The 17,266-nt window shown below is 39.0% G+C and overlaps 1 protein-coding gene across 1 annotated transcript; it reads left to right on the top strand.

Annotated features, from left to right (window-relative positions):
* The first annotated feature begins 4,669 nt into the window (after positions 1-4,669).
* Positions 4,670-15,800, top strand: si:ch211-156j16.1 (uncharacterized protein LOC564557 homolog). Its single transcript, XM_017468767.3, has 4 exons — positions 4,670-4,940; positions 12,029-12,568; positions 12,718-12,823; positions 14,417-15,800. The coding sequence occupies exons 1-4, from the start codon at positions 4,877-4,879 to the stop codon at positions 14,421-14,423; spliced, it is 717 nt and encodes a 238-aa protein (XP_017324256.1). The 5' UTR covers positions 4,670-4,876; the 3' UTR covers positions 14,424-15,800.
* Positions 15,801-17,266: the final 1,466 nt, after the last annotated feature.

A 17,266-nucleotide genomic window follows, 5' to 3' on the forward strand; every position in this document is an offset into this window, starting at 1 on the left:
TTTTGTATATTTTTTTCCCCATATTCATATGTCTATGTTGGTAATGTGCAACCACAAATGATTCCCTTTGATAAAGTAGCTCCATCTCTGAAGGGATGGAAAAGTATACAGACTATACAAGTATGCAATATAGATCTATAGCTTAATCTACACACAACTTTGTTCAACAAGAATTGATGAAAGATCATGCTCATTCACTTTCAGTAACCGCTTTATTCTGATCAGGACTGTGGGTGTGAAATGGGAATACACACTAGATTGGATGCCAGTCCAAATCTAGTACCAGCATGTAGGGACAAATTTAAATAAAAAATTTATATCTGGATTTCTGCAAAGCTGCTTTGTGACAATGCCCATTGTCAAAAGCACAACAAAAAAAAAAATTTTTTTTCAATTTTTGGGAGATTGGAGGAAACCCATGTGGGCTTGAGGAGGACATGCACAGAAACTCTGCATGGTCACCCGAGCTCAGGCTCAAGCCGGCCACCCTGAAGGTGTGAGGCAGCAGCAGTACCTGCAATGCCACTGTGCCACCACCATTAATGAAAGAACTCTACAATACTTGTTTTCTCTTGACTGTTTATTGACTACCCAAACATCTGCCCTTAATAAATTTTAAGTGAGGTTCAGTTTAATGAGTTTTTTATTGGACTCAGTTCATTTTGCATTACAGAGAATTAGAATTGTTCGTTTATTCATTCATTCATTTTACTTCTGCTTTTCCTGTTGTGGGTCTCGATGGAAACAGGAGAAGGTCAGCCCAGATTTTTCTATACCAACTTACAGCTTCCAGCTCCTCCTGGGCAATTCCCAGACTTTCCCAAGGCAACTGTGAGATATGATCTCTCCAGCAAGTCCCTGGGTCTGTCCCTGGGTCTCCTCCAGTGGGACATGTTCGACACGGAGAGATTGGGCTCCAGTGAGATTGGGCATCATTGTAAGTTGTCCAAAAACACCTTAACTGGCTCTTCTCTGTTCAGAGGAGCCGTGTGTAGTGATAGTGGTAGATAGACATTAATCTGGGAAAAAAAAAATGCTGGAACATTCCTACATCAATGGCATGGCATGCTTGACATAGAAATAAGAATGCATCCAGGCATATTCTGCAGATGTCCATGTTGCATCAATCTACTGCTGTTGCATACTATTGGTCGAATTGTAGTATTTTACCTCTTTATGTCTGTTTTTGCTACAAAGATTTGCAATAGATAGATAGATAGATAGATAGATAGATAGATAGATAGATAGATAATGGAATAGGAATATTGATTAAAAAAAAATCTTAATACAGTATACCTTTTAGGCCATTCAGTTCCCCCTGCCATTTTAGCGACAGGATTTTCATTGGAATTGGACCTCCACTTACAAGGAGGTTCTCAGACCAACTGTTACTGAAACCCTGCAGGAAAATGTGAAGAAGTGAGCAAGTGCGGTCACATAAGTCATCCACCCAATATTGCCCAGACATGTGGAATAAAAATGTGCAATAATGTGTAATATGCAAACTGTGCTTCTATGTTTGAAATTACTGTTCTATAATGATGTTTGTATTTGGTGTACTGATACTGAGATTTCATTTACATATACAGTATATTTGCACTCAGCTGTCATGGCAAAGCCACAGGACACCAAATGGAATAGGTAGCTATAAACATATCTCTAATATGGTGGAAATCTATGAAATCAGTACTCAGTATGATAATACTATATGTTTAAATGGTAAATGGCACACTTATATAGCACTTTTATCCAAAGTGCTTTACACTGTGTCTCATTCACCCATTCACACACACACACTCACGGTAGCAGAGCTACCATGCAAGGCGCTAACTTGCCATCAGGAGCAACTTGGGGTTCAGTGTGTTACCCAAGGACACTTCAGTATGTGGAGTCATGTGGTCCGGGAATTGAACCGCCAACCCTACCATTAGCGGACAAACCGCTCTACCACCTGAACCGCAGCTGCCCCAAATGTTTATATGACAAAAGTTTACTGAAACCTGACCATCACACCCATACGTGCTTGTTGCACATCCCATCCCAGATTTAGTCCTCCCTTTGCTGCTATTATAACATCCATTCTTCTGGGAAGGCTTTCTATTGGATTTTGGAGTGTGGCTGTGGGGATTTGTGCTCACTCAGTCATAAGAGCATTAGTGAGGTCAGGTATTCATGTTGGATGAGGAGGCCTGGTGCACAGTCAGCGTTCCAATTCATCCCAAAAGTGTTCAGTTGGGTTGATGTCAGGGCTCTGTGCAGGCCACTTTCACACCAACCTTGGCAAACCATGTCTTTATGTATCTCATTTTGTGTACATTAGTGCTGTTTACTCTAAATTGTACTAGGTATTTGACTACATACAGAAACAGCACAGTATCTGACAGTAGAAAATACACACCCATGATATAATGTTCAAGTTGCTAGATGTAGGAAATTTAAGAAAGTGTCATATACGGTTAGGTTAGGTTAAGTTAAAGCTGTTGTGGTAATGTATAGATTTTGTTTATAGATGGTGTTATAGAGTCGGTTATGAGCTTCTATGCTTATTTCCTTATGTTGGCTGGATACAAGTCCTGGATAGATGGCTGGAAAGCTGCACCCAGCAATCTCTTCACTTTGTCCTTGGCTTGTGCTGAAGCAGTTCCAAAGCAGACAGTTTCAGATGTCAATAAAATGGATTTAATAATAGCTGTGTAGAACTGGATAATGACTGCTTGCAGTAGTTTAAGTTCCCTTAACTATTGCAAGAAAGAAACATTGACAGATATTCAAAAGAGATGCCATTTAAGTCTTAGTGACATGAGACAGTGGGATTTTGATCATCCCACACATGATTTTTCTTAAAAAAAAAAAAAAAAGAACAAGAAGAAGAAAAAAGAAATCTGATGTATATGAACATTGTATTCATACAGTATATACATACAACACAACAGCATACAATCCAAATAGAAACAGTCAGTTTTGTTTGTTTAAGGCTTATGGTAAAAGACAACAAAAACAGTGCAAGCACATTATAATGTAGATATCTGTTCATGACGTTTGAATGGGGTTTAGGGGTTTTATGGAGAATAGACCAGACGTTCTATGTTTATTCTTCATTCTAACAAAGTCACAAAGCCCCCCTGTAGGTCGGATGGATTTAAATAGGTGTGGATGAATCAGGAAATGAGGCAATGGCCCATGAACAGTTCATCTGAATAACACTGGAATTGAGCTGTGATGTCATGCTGTGACGAATGGCCTTTTGTGTGTGGTGTGTATGCGTGCGTTTGCCCCTGGAAGACACTTTTCCTTTGTATCCTTCTACATCTGATATCAATAAAAACATTTGCTCACCTTTCATTTTCCAATAAAATCATCAGCTGGGGGTGGGGGCGGGGGGGGGGGGGGGATTGGGGGCTCAGGCAGCTCTCATGATTTTAGAACTTGCTGGGGACCAAATTCATAACCTAAATGGATAGGAGTATCTGACAATTAAAAAGAAAGAGAAAATAAACTAGAAGAGCAGCAATATTTCCTTTTGTTTACTTCAGTTAACCTTGGGGTTAGCTCTAGGTGTTAATTAACATTAATTAGCTGTGTTAATCATTATGTTCTTAGAAGGTCCTCACAAGAATAATTAGACAAATGTGTTGAGCGTATGAGTGTATACAAAGATCTAACGGATCAGCACCAAATAAATTTAGAGTTGAGTTGCCTGACCCAAACCGACTGAATCTTACACTGGATGGTCAGTAGGTGGCGCTGTTGATGCTCTGTTGTATGTAACCCTATCTTAAACCCCCCCCCCCCCCCCCCCCCCCACACACACACACACAACCTTAAAACAACATCAAATACATTGTACCAAAGCAACAATACCTCTAAAGTGTGGGGTTCGTATATGCTTAATATTCTATCTATCTATCAATTAAATATATATATATATATATATATATATATATATATATATATATATATATATATATATATATATATATATATATATATATAATCAAAAGTTTAGATGCACTCATTATTTTTTAATTTTAGAATAATAATAAAGTCATCAAAACTTAAAGTCATCAAAAATAACACAAATGGAGCTATGGGAATTATGTTGTGAGGAAAAAAATATCTAAATAATTTAATATTTTACCATCTTCAAAGTAGACACCCTTTTTGCCTAGAATTTCCAGAAATGTATTCTTGGCATTTTCTCAATTAATTTCTTGAGGAATCCCCCTGAGATGCGTTTTAAACGGTATTAAAGGAGTTCCCACCTATGCTGGACACTTATTGGCTGCTTTTTGGAATATTTCGCTCCAAGTCATCCATTAAAAAAATTTTTTTTTTGTAAATAAAATGGTAGTTTTCTAATGGAATAAATAAACATGTTGGCACAATTATATTTTTTGTCTACAACACCGATTTCAAACATTTAATCATCAGATCAAAAGATTTTTAAGATCATGAGAAACATTTCAGTCAAGTGTCTCCAAACTTTTGACCGGTAGTGTGTCTAAACTGCACCTATATTCGTTGCTTGTCCAATGCATTGTGGGAATATGGTGTGAACTGAGAGGCAAGGGAGTGTGAGAGCGTCTCACTTACTAAGTTAAAGAAGGCACAAGGGGCAGGACCACCTAACACGTGTGCCCAACCCCCATTTCCATCCTCTAAACACACACACTCTTCCTCACACACTCTCTTTCTCTTTGACTTTTTTTCCAGTGTCTCTCAGAGCTGTGTGTGTGCTGCTCCTGCTCCCTCTCTCTCTCTCTTTCTCTCTCTCTCTATTCATCTCCACTGTGTGTGAGATAACGTCTGCCTCTGAGACCAGTCTCAGGAGTTCCAAGAGCATTCAGTGAGTTTCATTCAGAAATCTGAAGACATCATGAAGTTTGAACTGCTGCTGCTGATTGCCCTAGTTGGGTCTTTTTGTACCATCACACATGCAAGTAAGTCAATGCACACACACACACACACACACACACACACACACACACACACACAGTACACGTTCTATCATATGTTCATTCATCATTCATTCTTTGACTTTTATGTCATTTTCCTTTTTCATCTGTCCTACTCATGAGCTCCTTTACTCCTACATGTGAAAGCTTCTTCTTCTTCTTCTTCTTCTTCTTGTTCTTCGTTAAGTCTTCAGCTCAGGAACCTCTCCAGCTCTCTTTCTTTGACTCAGACATTCTCTAAGCATGGCAAGATATTGGCTTGTTCAGCAGTTTGACAAAAAGTTTTCCTACTAAATTTTTTTTAAGGCAATCTGTGTATTATAAAATTCACTTTCTTACTTCGTTGCCATTTTTTAATCCATTCGACAGTATTGGAAATTTCAAGTAATTGCTTTAAACTTGGTAACTTGGTAGATGTGGTACAGCCACAGATTATGTCATGTACTGTTAAACTCTCTCTCTCTCAATCTCTCTCTCTCTCTCTCACTCACACACACACACACACACACACACACACACACACACTCTCTCTCTCTCTCTCTCTCTCTCTCTCTCTCTCTCTCTCTCTCTCTCTCTCATTTGAGGCACTTTTAAGAATATGATGTAATGGTGCCATGTGTCTTGGCTCAGTTTTTACAGGGAGATCTCTCTTTCTTTTCTCTCAGCCTGGGCAGGGTCATGTGAGCATATAAATAGATCTGGCCCTATATTTAAGAATAGCATTTGGTGTTCAGTCAACAGGCTGGTTAGACTTTTCGTCTCAAGCTATGAAGCGTGAGAGTGAGAGTGAGAGAGAGCGAGCGAGAGAGAGAGAGAGACTCAAATTATGCCCATTCAGGGCGGGTACCCCCGCCTTACGTCTCTTGCACACTCCACTCCTACATGTCACCATCTTTGGCGGGGTATCAAGCTTTCACCCCCGCAGGGTCTTGTGTGTACGTGTTATTTTTAAAATGCAACCTTTAGTGACACGTCAAGTGCCTGTTACAATCCTACGAACCCGGCATGATAAACAAACTCTAGCTAAAAAGCTGTCTTGCAACACACTCCGCTTCTCCCCTCATTTCAACTGCATGACACTTAAGGAGGTGTGTTAAACAAAGCTGTCAGACCTGGCAATGAGTCACTTGTACTTATCTGTAACTAACCCCCATAAAAGTGGTAATAAATCCATTAACGGTGATCAACCGTAACATTATGACGATTCCATTTATATTTATTAAAGTTTTATAATGTGAGAAGAAACAATGATCTGTGATTAATGCTAATAATATTATCTTTAGTGGATATGTAATAGATATTTTACAGATAATTCGAGATTTTTGAAAGCTGTGTTAGACAAAAAAAGGCATAGCTTTTTAATTTAGTAAATAAAACGTCATTAAATAAGTAAAAACGTGTTCTAGACTGTTAACGTGTATACGTATAATAACTGTGGTTACTGATCATTAATATTAAGCCTTTAGCAATGAATATTTAGCACAGGCGTGTGCACTGATATTTGTTCCAACCATGAGGCACTATGTCTACTTTCACGAATGATCATGTTTTTTCACTGTCAGAAAAACAATATGCTGTACAGGTACATTTAAATATTCTCTAACATACAGTGTAAATGTTCTCGGAAACAATTATGCACCTCAGTGTTGTCCCACAACTAAAACTACGAAGCATACCTCTGAGGGTTCCACCCCAGTGACGTGTGTTTGGACATGTGTTTGGTTAAAAAAAAAAAGTACAGTACTGTGCAAAAGTTTTAGGAACATGCAAAGAAATGCTGCAGAGCAAAGAGGGCTTCAAAATAATGAAATTAAATATTTCTACATTTAAAAAAATACCGTAAAGAGCAGTAAGCCGTAGTAAATGAAACAAAATCAATCTTTGGTGTGACAAAATCTTTTAAATAAAAATAGTAGTCTCTGGTACAATTTGTGCAGTTTTATAAGGAAATTAGCTGGTAAGTTTTGTTGAGCATGTAAAAAAATCTATAACAAAGTTTGTACTAAAAAAATTGGCTGCCTAAAACTTTTGCACAGTACTGTACATTCAGATGAGTACGTGATCAAAAAAAACTGTCTAGTGTTGTATATAACAAATATATGTAGCCATGAACTTGTTTCCTGATCTCATGAGAAATTCAGACAAATTTGAACAGATGAAAGCAATGTGGTTGGATTTCAAGACAAGTTGTAAGAAAAGATAGAAACACTAAGTCAATCCCTATTCCTAACCTTATCCTGAGACATATTTTCAAGCCTGAGTCTATGTTTGTAGCTGTCAAAGTGGCAACCAGGATGCTAGACGAGAGACTTGAATGATAGCATACATGTGGTATATTTTGGAGGATGCCTGTCATTCAAATACTTTTATAACTGGAGTTGAGTTGTACATTTTTCAGGAAAATGCCAGTGACAGTGGCAGATCTCTCTCTCTCTCTCTCTCTCTCTCTCTCTCTCTCTCTCTCTCTCTCTCTCTCTCGCTCTCTCTCCTACTATAGTCTAAACTCTTTGGGGCCGTGTATATAGAGCAGAAAGTGGCTGAACCTATTAACACATCCATAGATCTGCATATGTAATAACATTTAGATGACTCATCATTGCACCAGTCTCTCTCTGGACATGTAGGAATGAAGGAAGACTTGTGTGATAAGAACAACATTCACACCACTGTATCATCTTTTGGCTGGCTCTACTCTAATACTCTAATGTGTGTGTAGGAGTATGTACAATGTTATGAGAGTTTCTGTGCCTCCTCAGCACCAAGAACATTCCAGTTTCACACTCCCCTCGTGCACACAGCTCTGATTGAAACGACAACATCTTCATCCCCCTCACCTAACACCCCCCATGCTCCCCAATCATCATAATGTGCAGTGGAAGCTGATTGTGATATGGTGATGGATGTGATGGTGTCTCTGTCTCTCGCTCTCTCTTTCTCTGTCTCTAGGTCAGTCTCTCTCTCTCTCTCTCTCTCTCCTGCTTGATCCCGCTCCATCCCACCCCTCTGCGCAGTCTTTCTTTTCCCTTTTATGGTACTTTTTCTTTTAGCTTTAGAGAAATTTTCAGTCTTGGTCATAGTTACTCATTTTGTAGGTTGGGCATGATGATTTTCAATCACACACACCCACACACACCCACACACTCTCCATTATCCCGTACACCCGATGGCAGATAATATCCTGTGGCTTGAGGCCATAAAGGAACCCTATACCCTGTTAACTCTGTTACACAGCCCTGCTATTTCTACACCCTGCCTGCCTCGTGCACCAGTGCTACTCTGTCTCCTCTGTGTCTCTGCTTCTAACCACTCATACTCCTAAAGCTGCTTCTGCTATCCATGTCCTGCAGCTGTGCTGCCACGCCTAGAACCCAACTCACCAAATCTGCGTGTAAGAGCTCATGTGCTGTGTGTGTGTGTGTGTGTGTGTGTGTGTAGGGGAGTAGGGGGAGTAGGGGGAGTAGTACAGTACATTTTAATTATACAGCACATTTAGATTCAATGCTCATTGACCAAAGTGCAGAAATTGTTTTGGTTTTTCAATCAATTAACACACACACAGAAAACACACATTGACAATTTGTTGAAATTTGCCCAAAGCTGATGGGTGTTTTTTTTTTTTTTTTTTTTTTTTTTTTAAAGTCTTGATAGAAAAAAAACACAAAAAGATGAGGCACAAGTATCCTCAGCTAGACTCAACTGCAAAAGCATGGACGAGAGCAAGAGAACACTCCTTGCCATTTTTCTCTGTGTGTGTAAATATGTGTGTGTGTGTGTGTGTGTGTGTGTGTGTGTACAAGCATGCCTGTGTGTGTAGAAGTTGTTGCAGGGGAAGGAGACCATACTTAAGGCTAATTGTTGGAGTCCACAACATAATGAGGCAATTGTTAACAATGTCTGTAAGGCATAAAGCACACACACACACACACACACACACACACACACACACACACACACACACAACTCTTCCATCATCCCCTCTCTCTCTCTCTCTCTCTCTCTCTCTCTCTCTCTCTCTGTGAACAAACAGGACACAAAGTTCTCTTCTCAGGGACCACCCCCTCCTAGCCATGTCTGTGTGTGTTTTTGTACCAGTCTGCTGCTAATGGTGATTTTGACTAAATGCCTTATAGCATGCGTGGCCTGCAGTGATAAAGATAGCACAAATGCCCTCTCCGGGCCAAAAGCCATGGCAACACAATGGAAGACCGTTAAAAAAAAGGGAAGGGAGAAAGAACAAAATGACATCATGTCCTAGAGCAGTCTGACGTTGAAGTCGGTTTCGTGCGTTCAGTTTACTATGCTCTATTATCTGAGACTAAAAAAAGACCCACGTTTACTGTAAAAGGCTATAAAAATCTAAAATTACAACCTACTATTCTAACCAACTACAGTATTCATCGGAGGAGCATTGCAATATTGCATAAAAATAGTTTGGTGTATTCGAAGCGTCATTCTGTAGTGATACATTTGGTTATTGGAATGTTACCCGTTGTTAGATTGATTGATTAGGACTGATTCAGATGCAGTTTTTGTACTAGAGAAGATTCCAGGTGTTAGCTCGGCACATCAGGGAACCATTGGGAAAGACTTTAGATTGCCTCCAAGGAGGCCACAGAAAAATCTCAAAATTCTATCTCGACTTACTTTTAATTTTGTCTATTTATTACTTCATCCAAAGCTAAAAACGTGCCCATTGAAGTTTTTGATCTTAAATCAAATCGAATATATGCCGACCGATTGCAATGTATGACAATCCTGTGCCAAATGAATGAGTTATCTGTAATGTCATCAGAACAGCACGACATCTCTTGTTCGTTTGTCATGTGAAAGTAATAAAAGGGGAAAGGCCAGTGTAAAAACATCTTTCTGCAGTTCTGGGTTTCCTCAGTGACAGGGCAACACAATTAAACTTACTATCTACAAAGAGAAGTATTGCTTTGGATGAGGATTTATTAATCATACTCATTGGAGCATCTTTGTACCATCTTGGCATGGCAGGACTAGAAATACTGTATGTGTTGTAAACATCAGTGAAAGCATATGGGCTGGTTATATGTTAGTTTGAGTTATTACAAAGACTGTAGGGGCATGAGTAGGCATCACACATCATCAATATGCAATGTGTGCACATCTGTTATGTTGTGTGTCTAGCAAATTCTGATTGGTTGAGTGGGAACTTCTTAAATGGTATACTTAACAGACCAGAACTGGAACTTGTACTAAAGCAAAAGTCAGTCCGTTCAGGATTTTTGGGATTGATTTTGCTACGGCTTTATTTTCTCCTTCAAAATTTGCATGCAACTTGTGCAGTTTTTTGTGTGCGGGGATTTTTTTTGCGGAAAACTACTTGAATTTACGTCTTTCGCAGTGATGTTTGTTGGTAAATTAGACCTTTTAGCTGAACTCATGTTCAACATACAACTTGAAGAGGGCTTTGGCTGAATGCGTGTTGTGATGGCGTCACATGATGCAACCAAATCTGCAGAAAATCTAAATTAAACAATTAAAGAAATTTCCTCAGAATATTGCGGCGTTTATTTAATATTTTGCAAAATCATGAAATCCTTGAGGGACTGAATATACAGCAGCTTGAGGATTAGTTGTCAGAAGAGATGAAATGTATTATGAGCTATAAAGCATGACGAGGTGTGGTGTTATTGGAAAATATTCAGAATTGGGCTGGTGCAGTGCGACCCAATGTGAAGTGAAGGGGAGTTACTGTTATCACCCATAAGTGGTATGTGTGGCAATGTGATAAGCATTTGTTTTTTATTTAAGGACAACACATCATTAATTTTGAAAAACTGTTTATAACCTATTAGTTTGTTGAACGTATGTCAAAAAAGTTGAATCAGTTATGATTATATGTTTTTTTCTTAGTTAAATAACATGAAAAAGTCAATGTGTGACAACATTCAGTGTAATGTTATCACAAATAACCTTCTTTGTTTTTTTGTTTTCTGTAAGTTCTGACTAAGTTCACATGAAACTAACCCCAGTGCACTTATTCAAGTGTCAATGCAAGTATGCTGGTAAACTTATGCGCATAATACATGTTCACAGATTTGTAGACACAAAAGTGTCCGTCAGCCCAAAGCAGTAACACACACAATTTGAGATGTACAATCATTATGCTATTATTTACACATTGATTACTTTCACAAAGTGTAGCTCCTACTGCTCTGAAACTTTGTGGTAAAAATTCTCTGCTTGTAGGTTATAGCATTGTTCTCTGGTGATCAGGGATGTTATTGTAAAGGGTGGTTCCCTCACCAATATGGGCTCCAGCTGGCTTTTTTTTTTTTTTAACGCTAAGAACATCTGCGCTAGTAAAAGATACTGAAAAGACAATTGCAGTCCAGTTCAGTTTTAAAGAGTACGAAGTTTTAATGATAAAACTGAACTTATTTCCTCCCAAGGATCTTGTGCTTCTTTCCAGCTGCATCTAAAGGAAGTGAGCCGACGTGTTTGGAATGAGTGATGACGCAGGCGGGATATGAGCTCTTCAGGGTGGGGTTTAGGAGGGGCCTTGCCTTGGAGGTGTGGATAGGATATTTTGTGTGTGTGTCTGTATTTTGTGTCATTTTAACAGAGACAGTTTGTTTCAGAAAATTTTGACTCCTCAGTCTACCACTCCAACTACCAAAGCAAGAGCATTTGAGAAGCAGACAGAAACAAGATCTATAGTTGATTATAAAAGTACTAAGTACTGAAAATCTAGACTAATATGCAAATTGAAAACACCGATAATATGTATTCACCCCTTTTTATGGTAATGTAGAGTTTCTTGGCCTTTGTTTGCGTACTGAAACATGATAGGTTATTATATATAATGATGCAGTAACACTTGCCAGTCAAGTGTCAATTCTAAGCCTCACATTTAAAACAGTGAAAGAAAGAAAAAAGAAAAAAGAACCATTTTCACACTTTAACCACTATGCATACTCTTAATTAATTTCCCCTAGAAGATCTAATCATAAAAACATTTGAATGGCATTAAGTAAACCTCATACCAAATTTGTTATAACGCTGTTTAAGCCATAACATTTCTACATTGGTTGGCTTTCACACAGGTACTATTGTGGTACCCACAGACGTGGTGCTGGCACAAGTGACAGGGGCCTTTGGGCCCACTGAGGCTGCAGAGACATTAAAGGAGGTGGAGGAACCTGTCACTGAAGCACCAGCACCAGCTGCTACTGAAGCTGCTGTGGTGGAAGCAGAGACACCATCTGCTCATACTAAAGTTCCTGTAGTGGAAGCAGAGACACCATCAGCTCATACTAAAGTTCCTGTGGTGGAAGCAGAGACACCATCAGTTCATACTGAAGTTCCTGTGAAGGAAACAGAGGCACCATCAGTTCATACTACAGCTCAGACGGCGCAAGCAGAAACAACAGAAGGAGTTACGGAAGCTCCTGCCAAAAACACCGAAACAACTGTGGAGGCAGAGGATGCTGCAGCTACAGAAGCTACACCTGAAGTTATTGAGGTAGCAGATGAAACTGAAGCTCCAAAAACAGGGCTGTCAATCACAGAGACAGTATTAAACGCAGAGGCAGACCAAGTGATCGAAACAGAGGGGGATGAGGTGGAAGTGGAGGACTCAGAGGGTGAGATACTCACACAGACTTACATTTACAACATTTGGCAGATACTAGTATCCTGAGCGAAGTTACAAATGTGTTTTGTAATCTCATATACACATGTAAACATTAGTTATTAAGTGTACATCTCTCTCTCTCTTTCTTTCTCTCTGTAGGTATGAGCACGGGTCAAGTGGTGGGCATTGTGTTTGGTGCACTGGTCGCTGTGGTCATCATCATTGCAGTGATAGTCGTGGTGGTCAGGAGGATGGGACAATACTCGTAAGTACAACAGCTACATCACTGTTTTGTGGAAAATGCATGTGGTTGCTGTGTTAACATTTGGATTGAATAGCACTCGCAAGTGGTGCAATGGTTATAAGTGTTTATCAGCCATCATGGAATTTTGATTTTGAATTGAGTCCAAAAGGACATAAATAGGATATATTTACATTTATGGCATTAGCAGAGACTCTTATCTAGAGGGACTTCTAGAAGTGCTTTGCAGCCATCATCAAAACTTAGCCTTATGCTAGTACAAATAAGTCAGGGTCTATGAATAAGCAGATTAAGTTATTTATATACACTGTTTTGCATTACTATCAAAACCCCTATCAGTCAGACAGACATTACACAGTTAACACAGTAACTTTACAGTTTTACAAGCCATTATTAGCCTATGTGTAGATAACATAGTATGTCGCAGAGGAAGCATGTGTTAACCTTTGCCCTCCCAGGCTGGTAGCTGTCATTTTATATGGGAGAACTTGTTAGTGGCTAGGAATTGAATCTTAAATCTTGAACTGAGAGTAAATAGTTTGGGGAAATGGAGCAAAAATCCCAAAACAAGGAGAAGGAAAAATTTGCATGCTAACACTAAATGATTTTCTGTGTTGTAGGACTGGAAAGAAACAAAAGCCTCAAAAACAACATGGCCTCTCATTCTCTGTAATATCACCAAGCGTTGATCAATTATTTATTAATATAACCTACTTATAATTCTAATACGGATAAAATGATGTAACACTATGCTGCAACTCCTATGTTCCCTACACCATTTTCACTATTATGAGAAGATTATACACACACGCACGCGCATACACACACACACACACACACACACACACACACACACACACAGTGCACTTGTGGTATTCTACTTCTGTATGTCTACATCTAATGTTTGATACAGTCTAATCTTAGTCATATGTAGTCTGTTTTTAAAAATTTACAAACAAGCCTATGGTAAAGACTATGTGCTAACTAGGTAAATTGTCATTAGTTAGCCATTTTCATCAGCTGCCTAACAACAGGGTTCTCACAACTTTAATCACTTGAATAGCAGACATATTGTGTTCCCCAAAAGTGCTGTGATTAGAATGTCATTATGCACCAGACTGCAGCCATTAGCCTGTTTTGTGTAAAGAGAGAGAGAGAGAGAGAGAGAGAGAGAGAGAGAGAGAGAGAGAGAGAGAGAGAGCAAACCCAGGGCACTTGGAGTGGCAACATAAAGTGTCATCAACTTATACAAGACATTTGTGTTACTAACAATAATTCAACAGCAAAGATAAATGTGGATTTAATGCCAACAACATTAATATAACATTGATATCAAAGCATTAATTACCCTAGATGATCAATGTCCAAAACTTTACAGTAATCATGTCCTGCTCTTATTCCCAACCCCTCCCCCCCATCCCACCCCGATTAATCTTGAATTCCCACATAATTCTGTCAAGGTAAGGGGATGTGGGGAAGTTCGTGTGTGTGTGTGTGTGTGTGTGTGTGTGTGTGTGTGTGTGTGTGTGTTTGTTGATAGTAGGTGTGTGTCATTTGCTCAAACTAAAGTCTGTCTGATGTTGTTGCTCTTTTTAGCCCCTGAAAAGGAAGGTGGCAAGACAGGAAGAAAAGAAGAAAAAGAAGAGGTTCTGGAAATTCTGAACTACTGAACTGATGTCATTTCCTGTCATTAAATAAGCAAGCCAGGAGCACTCTAATCATCCAGGACAATTAGGGCAGCATCCTGCCTTACCCTATCCCTAGAACCATTGATTTGGACACTTCCCCCATCACCCTAACACCCCCCCCCCCCCCCCCCCCCCACCAAACAAACAAACAAAAAACCCTGCCCATAACCCCCACCACTGCCAAAGATTCAGACAGGAAGTAAAGGAGGAGGAAGAATTTGAATGTGTCACATATACTTACAACACATCTGGGTTGTTATGTGGACCTAATGAGCAAACACATTAACAGCCAGTTAAAAAAAAACAAACTAAAATATCTTTTAAAATAACGGGGAGATATGAGGTAAAGTACAGAAACGCGAAATAGTACATATGTAAATAACACCAAAAATGGCCATAACTCACCAGCCTTTAACTTTCTCTCTTTTTTTTATTGCATTCTATGTATCGAAAGCATGCTTGAACACACACCAGCAGTAGTTGAGTCTATATCCACATTCAATTCCATGTAGCATGACAAACATTAATGTGCTGCAGTAGTATGACACATAAAAAGCATTTTATAACCAGATTATAGGCATTTTATAAAGAGATTGTAACATGTTGTATACATTCCCAAGCAGATCAGATGTCAGGACAAATTGGGCCTGCATAATATCTTTCATATTTTGGTTTAACTAGTAGCTTTAATCCTGACATATAAAACTTTGACAGGACATTAATGGAATGGCTAATGGCTCGGGTAATTTCTATGTTCAACTCTTGCAGTTCATTAATGTGAATTCAAATTGACGTGGTTGTTTTTAACAGCCTCCCTTTTCAGCAGTAATTAAATCATATTTACTTTGCTCCACAGCATAACGCCAGTGTGAATACTGCTTAAAGTTTTTCAACCAGGGTCATTTTTGGAAATTCTGTTCAATCTGGAAAACATTTAAGAAGCTTAGAGACACTCGGTCTCATCATCCTTTTACATCATGTGGTCTGGCTACCAGACTTGCGCTTTAACCTCAGGTTCACTGGACAAGAAGTGACTCTTTTTGCTGCGTAATTAAGGGGTGTGTGTTATGCTGTGCTTGCTTTAATATGTGCACTGACTGACAAAAAATGTTTAATGTAAAATGGTTTGAGACACTGCAACAGTTTGCAACGATGCCTTTTTTTTTATGCTTACTCTATACGCCAGGTCCTCACTTTACTGTCTGCTGTCTAAGTCATTTTATTTAATTGCAGTGTTTTTTTCTTTTTCTTTTTGGATGTTCATACTGTTTCGATTAAAAAGTGAAAATTGATATCTCAATGTGTTTTGTGCCTCAGTAAGCTTTCTGACATGCGTGAGATCGAGCATCTCTGTAATGATGTTTTTGTGAAAGTTGTCAGGTAACAGTGTACATGCCAGTGTACAATCAATAACACGCTACAATTATTACCGTTATTATGCTAATCCTCACTGGTAACACGTCATAACCAGCTCATTCATTTCGCTGTCCCACTCTCTCTGTACCTACGTGGTACCTACCTAGATTTGGTCAGTTAAGTAATGTGAGGCACATAACACTGGCACTTGTGTGTGCGCGTTTCCATGTGGTTTTAGGCAGCAGCCCAGTTCGCCTCTCTCTGGATTGAACAATGGGGCTCTTATAGCACGGAGTCCCAGTCAGACCCTCAGCTACAGTATATAGGTGCCACGAAAAATTTCTGCATGTTTCAGATGGGTGGGGCACTTCCTGAATGTGCACTCTAGCACCCATGATGGCAGGAGATAGGAAAACAAGGACCAACTTATGCACATTTATTAGAGATCATATTGTAAGATATAAGGTATAGTATAATATATGGAGTGTGAGGTACACATATGTATCAGTTACACATCCATGCTGATCAATTTGTGTATATTTGTGTATGTGTGTGTGTATATATATATATATATATATATATATATATATATATATATATATATATATATATATATATACATACATACACACACACACACACATGTATTTTAAGTTCTCCCACATGCTCATAAATTCTCTCTCTCCCACATGCGCACACACATAATACTTACTGATAAACTTGATACCAGCTCCCTCCTGTGTACTTCATATATGTTAATCTTTGAGTGCAGAGTAGGCGGTATTTTGGTCAGGCTCATGTGTACTTCAGAGTCCAACACAATGAATGCCTGAAAACTAGCTACCCCCCCCCCCCCCTTTTTTTTACACACACACACACACACACACACAAATACAAATGGCCCTTTTGGTGTACTATATCAGAAGAAGCAGTCACATTTTATAGACCAATAGTATCCAACTACACTGGGATTATGATGGATTGGAATCTAGCTCAGTTTGGAATCAGGATGAATCAAGTGTCGAATCACTAAACTGTGCTGGACTCCTGCCCTTTATGGTTGAAGCTGAGCAAGCATGACGTAGAAACTGGTGAGGGTGTTTAGTTTCACTCTAATGGCTCTTTACCTGAGCTTAATTCTTCAGACTACACTGTTCACAGTTAGAAACTGCAGAAACATTGAGGCATGATGTCACCTCTCAATTTAAAAATTTTTTTTGGAGCCTGTAAATATTATTTCACTTAACCCCATTTGAAAAAAATAATAACATGCTTTTCACATGTAATTGTGTAAATGAGATGATTATGCAAAAAAGAAAAAAAAAAAAGAAAAAAGCAAATGTGATGGTACTATCAGTCTGGTTGTACCACTAGTGGGACCAAATTCAACTTGACCTGTGAA

This window comes from Ictalurus punctatus, chromosome 5 (genome assembly GCF_001660625.3).
Source record: "Ictalurus punctatus breed USDA103 chromosome 5, Coco_2.0, whole genome shotgun sequence".
Classification (NCBI taxonomy): Eukaryota; Metazoa; Chordata; class Actinopteri; order Siluriformes; family Ictaluridae; genus Ictalurus; species Ictalurus punctatus.

Excerpts from the sequence above, each read along its gene's own strand:
- si:ch211-156j16.1 (XM_017468767.3), top strand. The coding sequence starts at position 4,877 with ATGAAGTTTGAACTGCTGCTGCTGATTGCCCTAGTTGGGTCTTTTTGT. Across the intron at positions 4,941-12,028 it reads TTGTACCATCACACATGCAA|GTACTATTGTGGTACCCACA; the intron begins GTAAGTCAATGC and ends GCTTTCACACAG. Across the intron at positions 12,569-12,717 it reads GGAAGTGGAGGACTCAGAGG|GTATGAGCACGGGTCAAGTG; the intron begins GTGAGATACTCA and ends TTCTCTCTGTAG.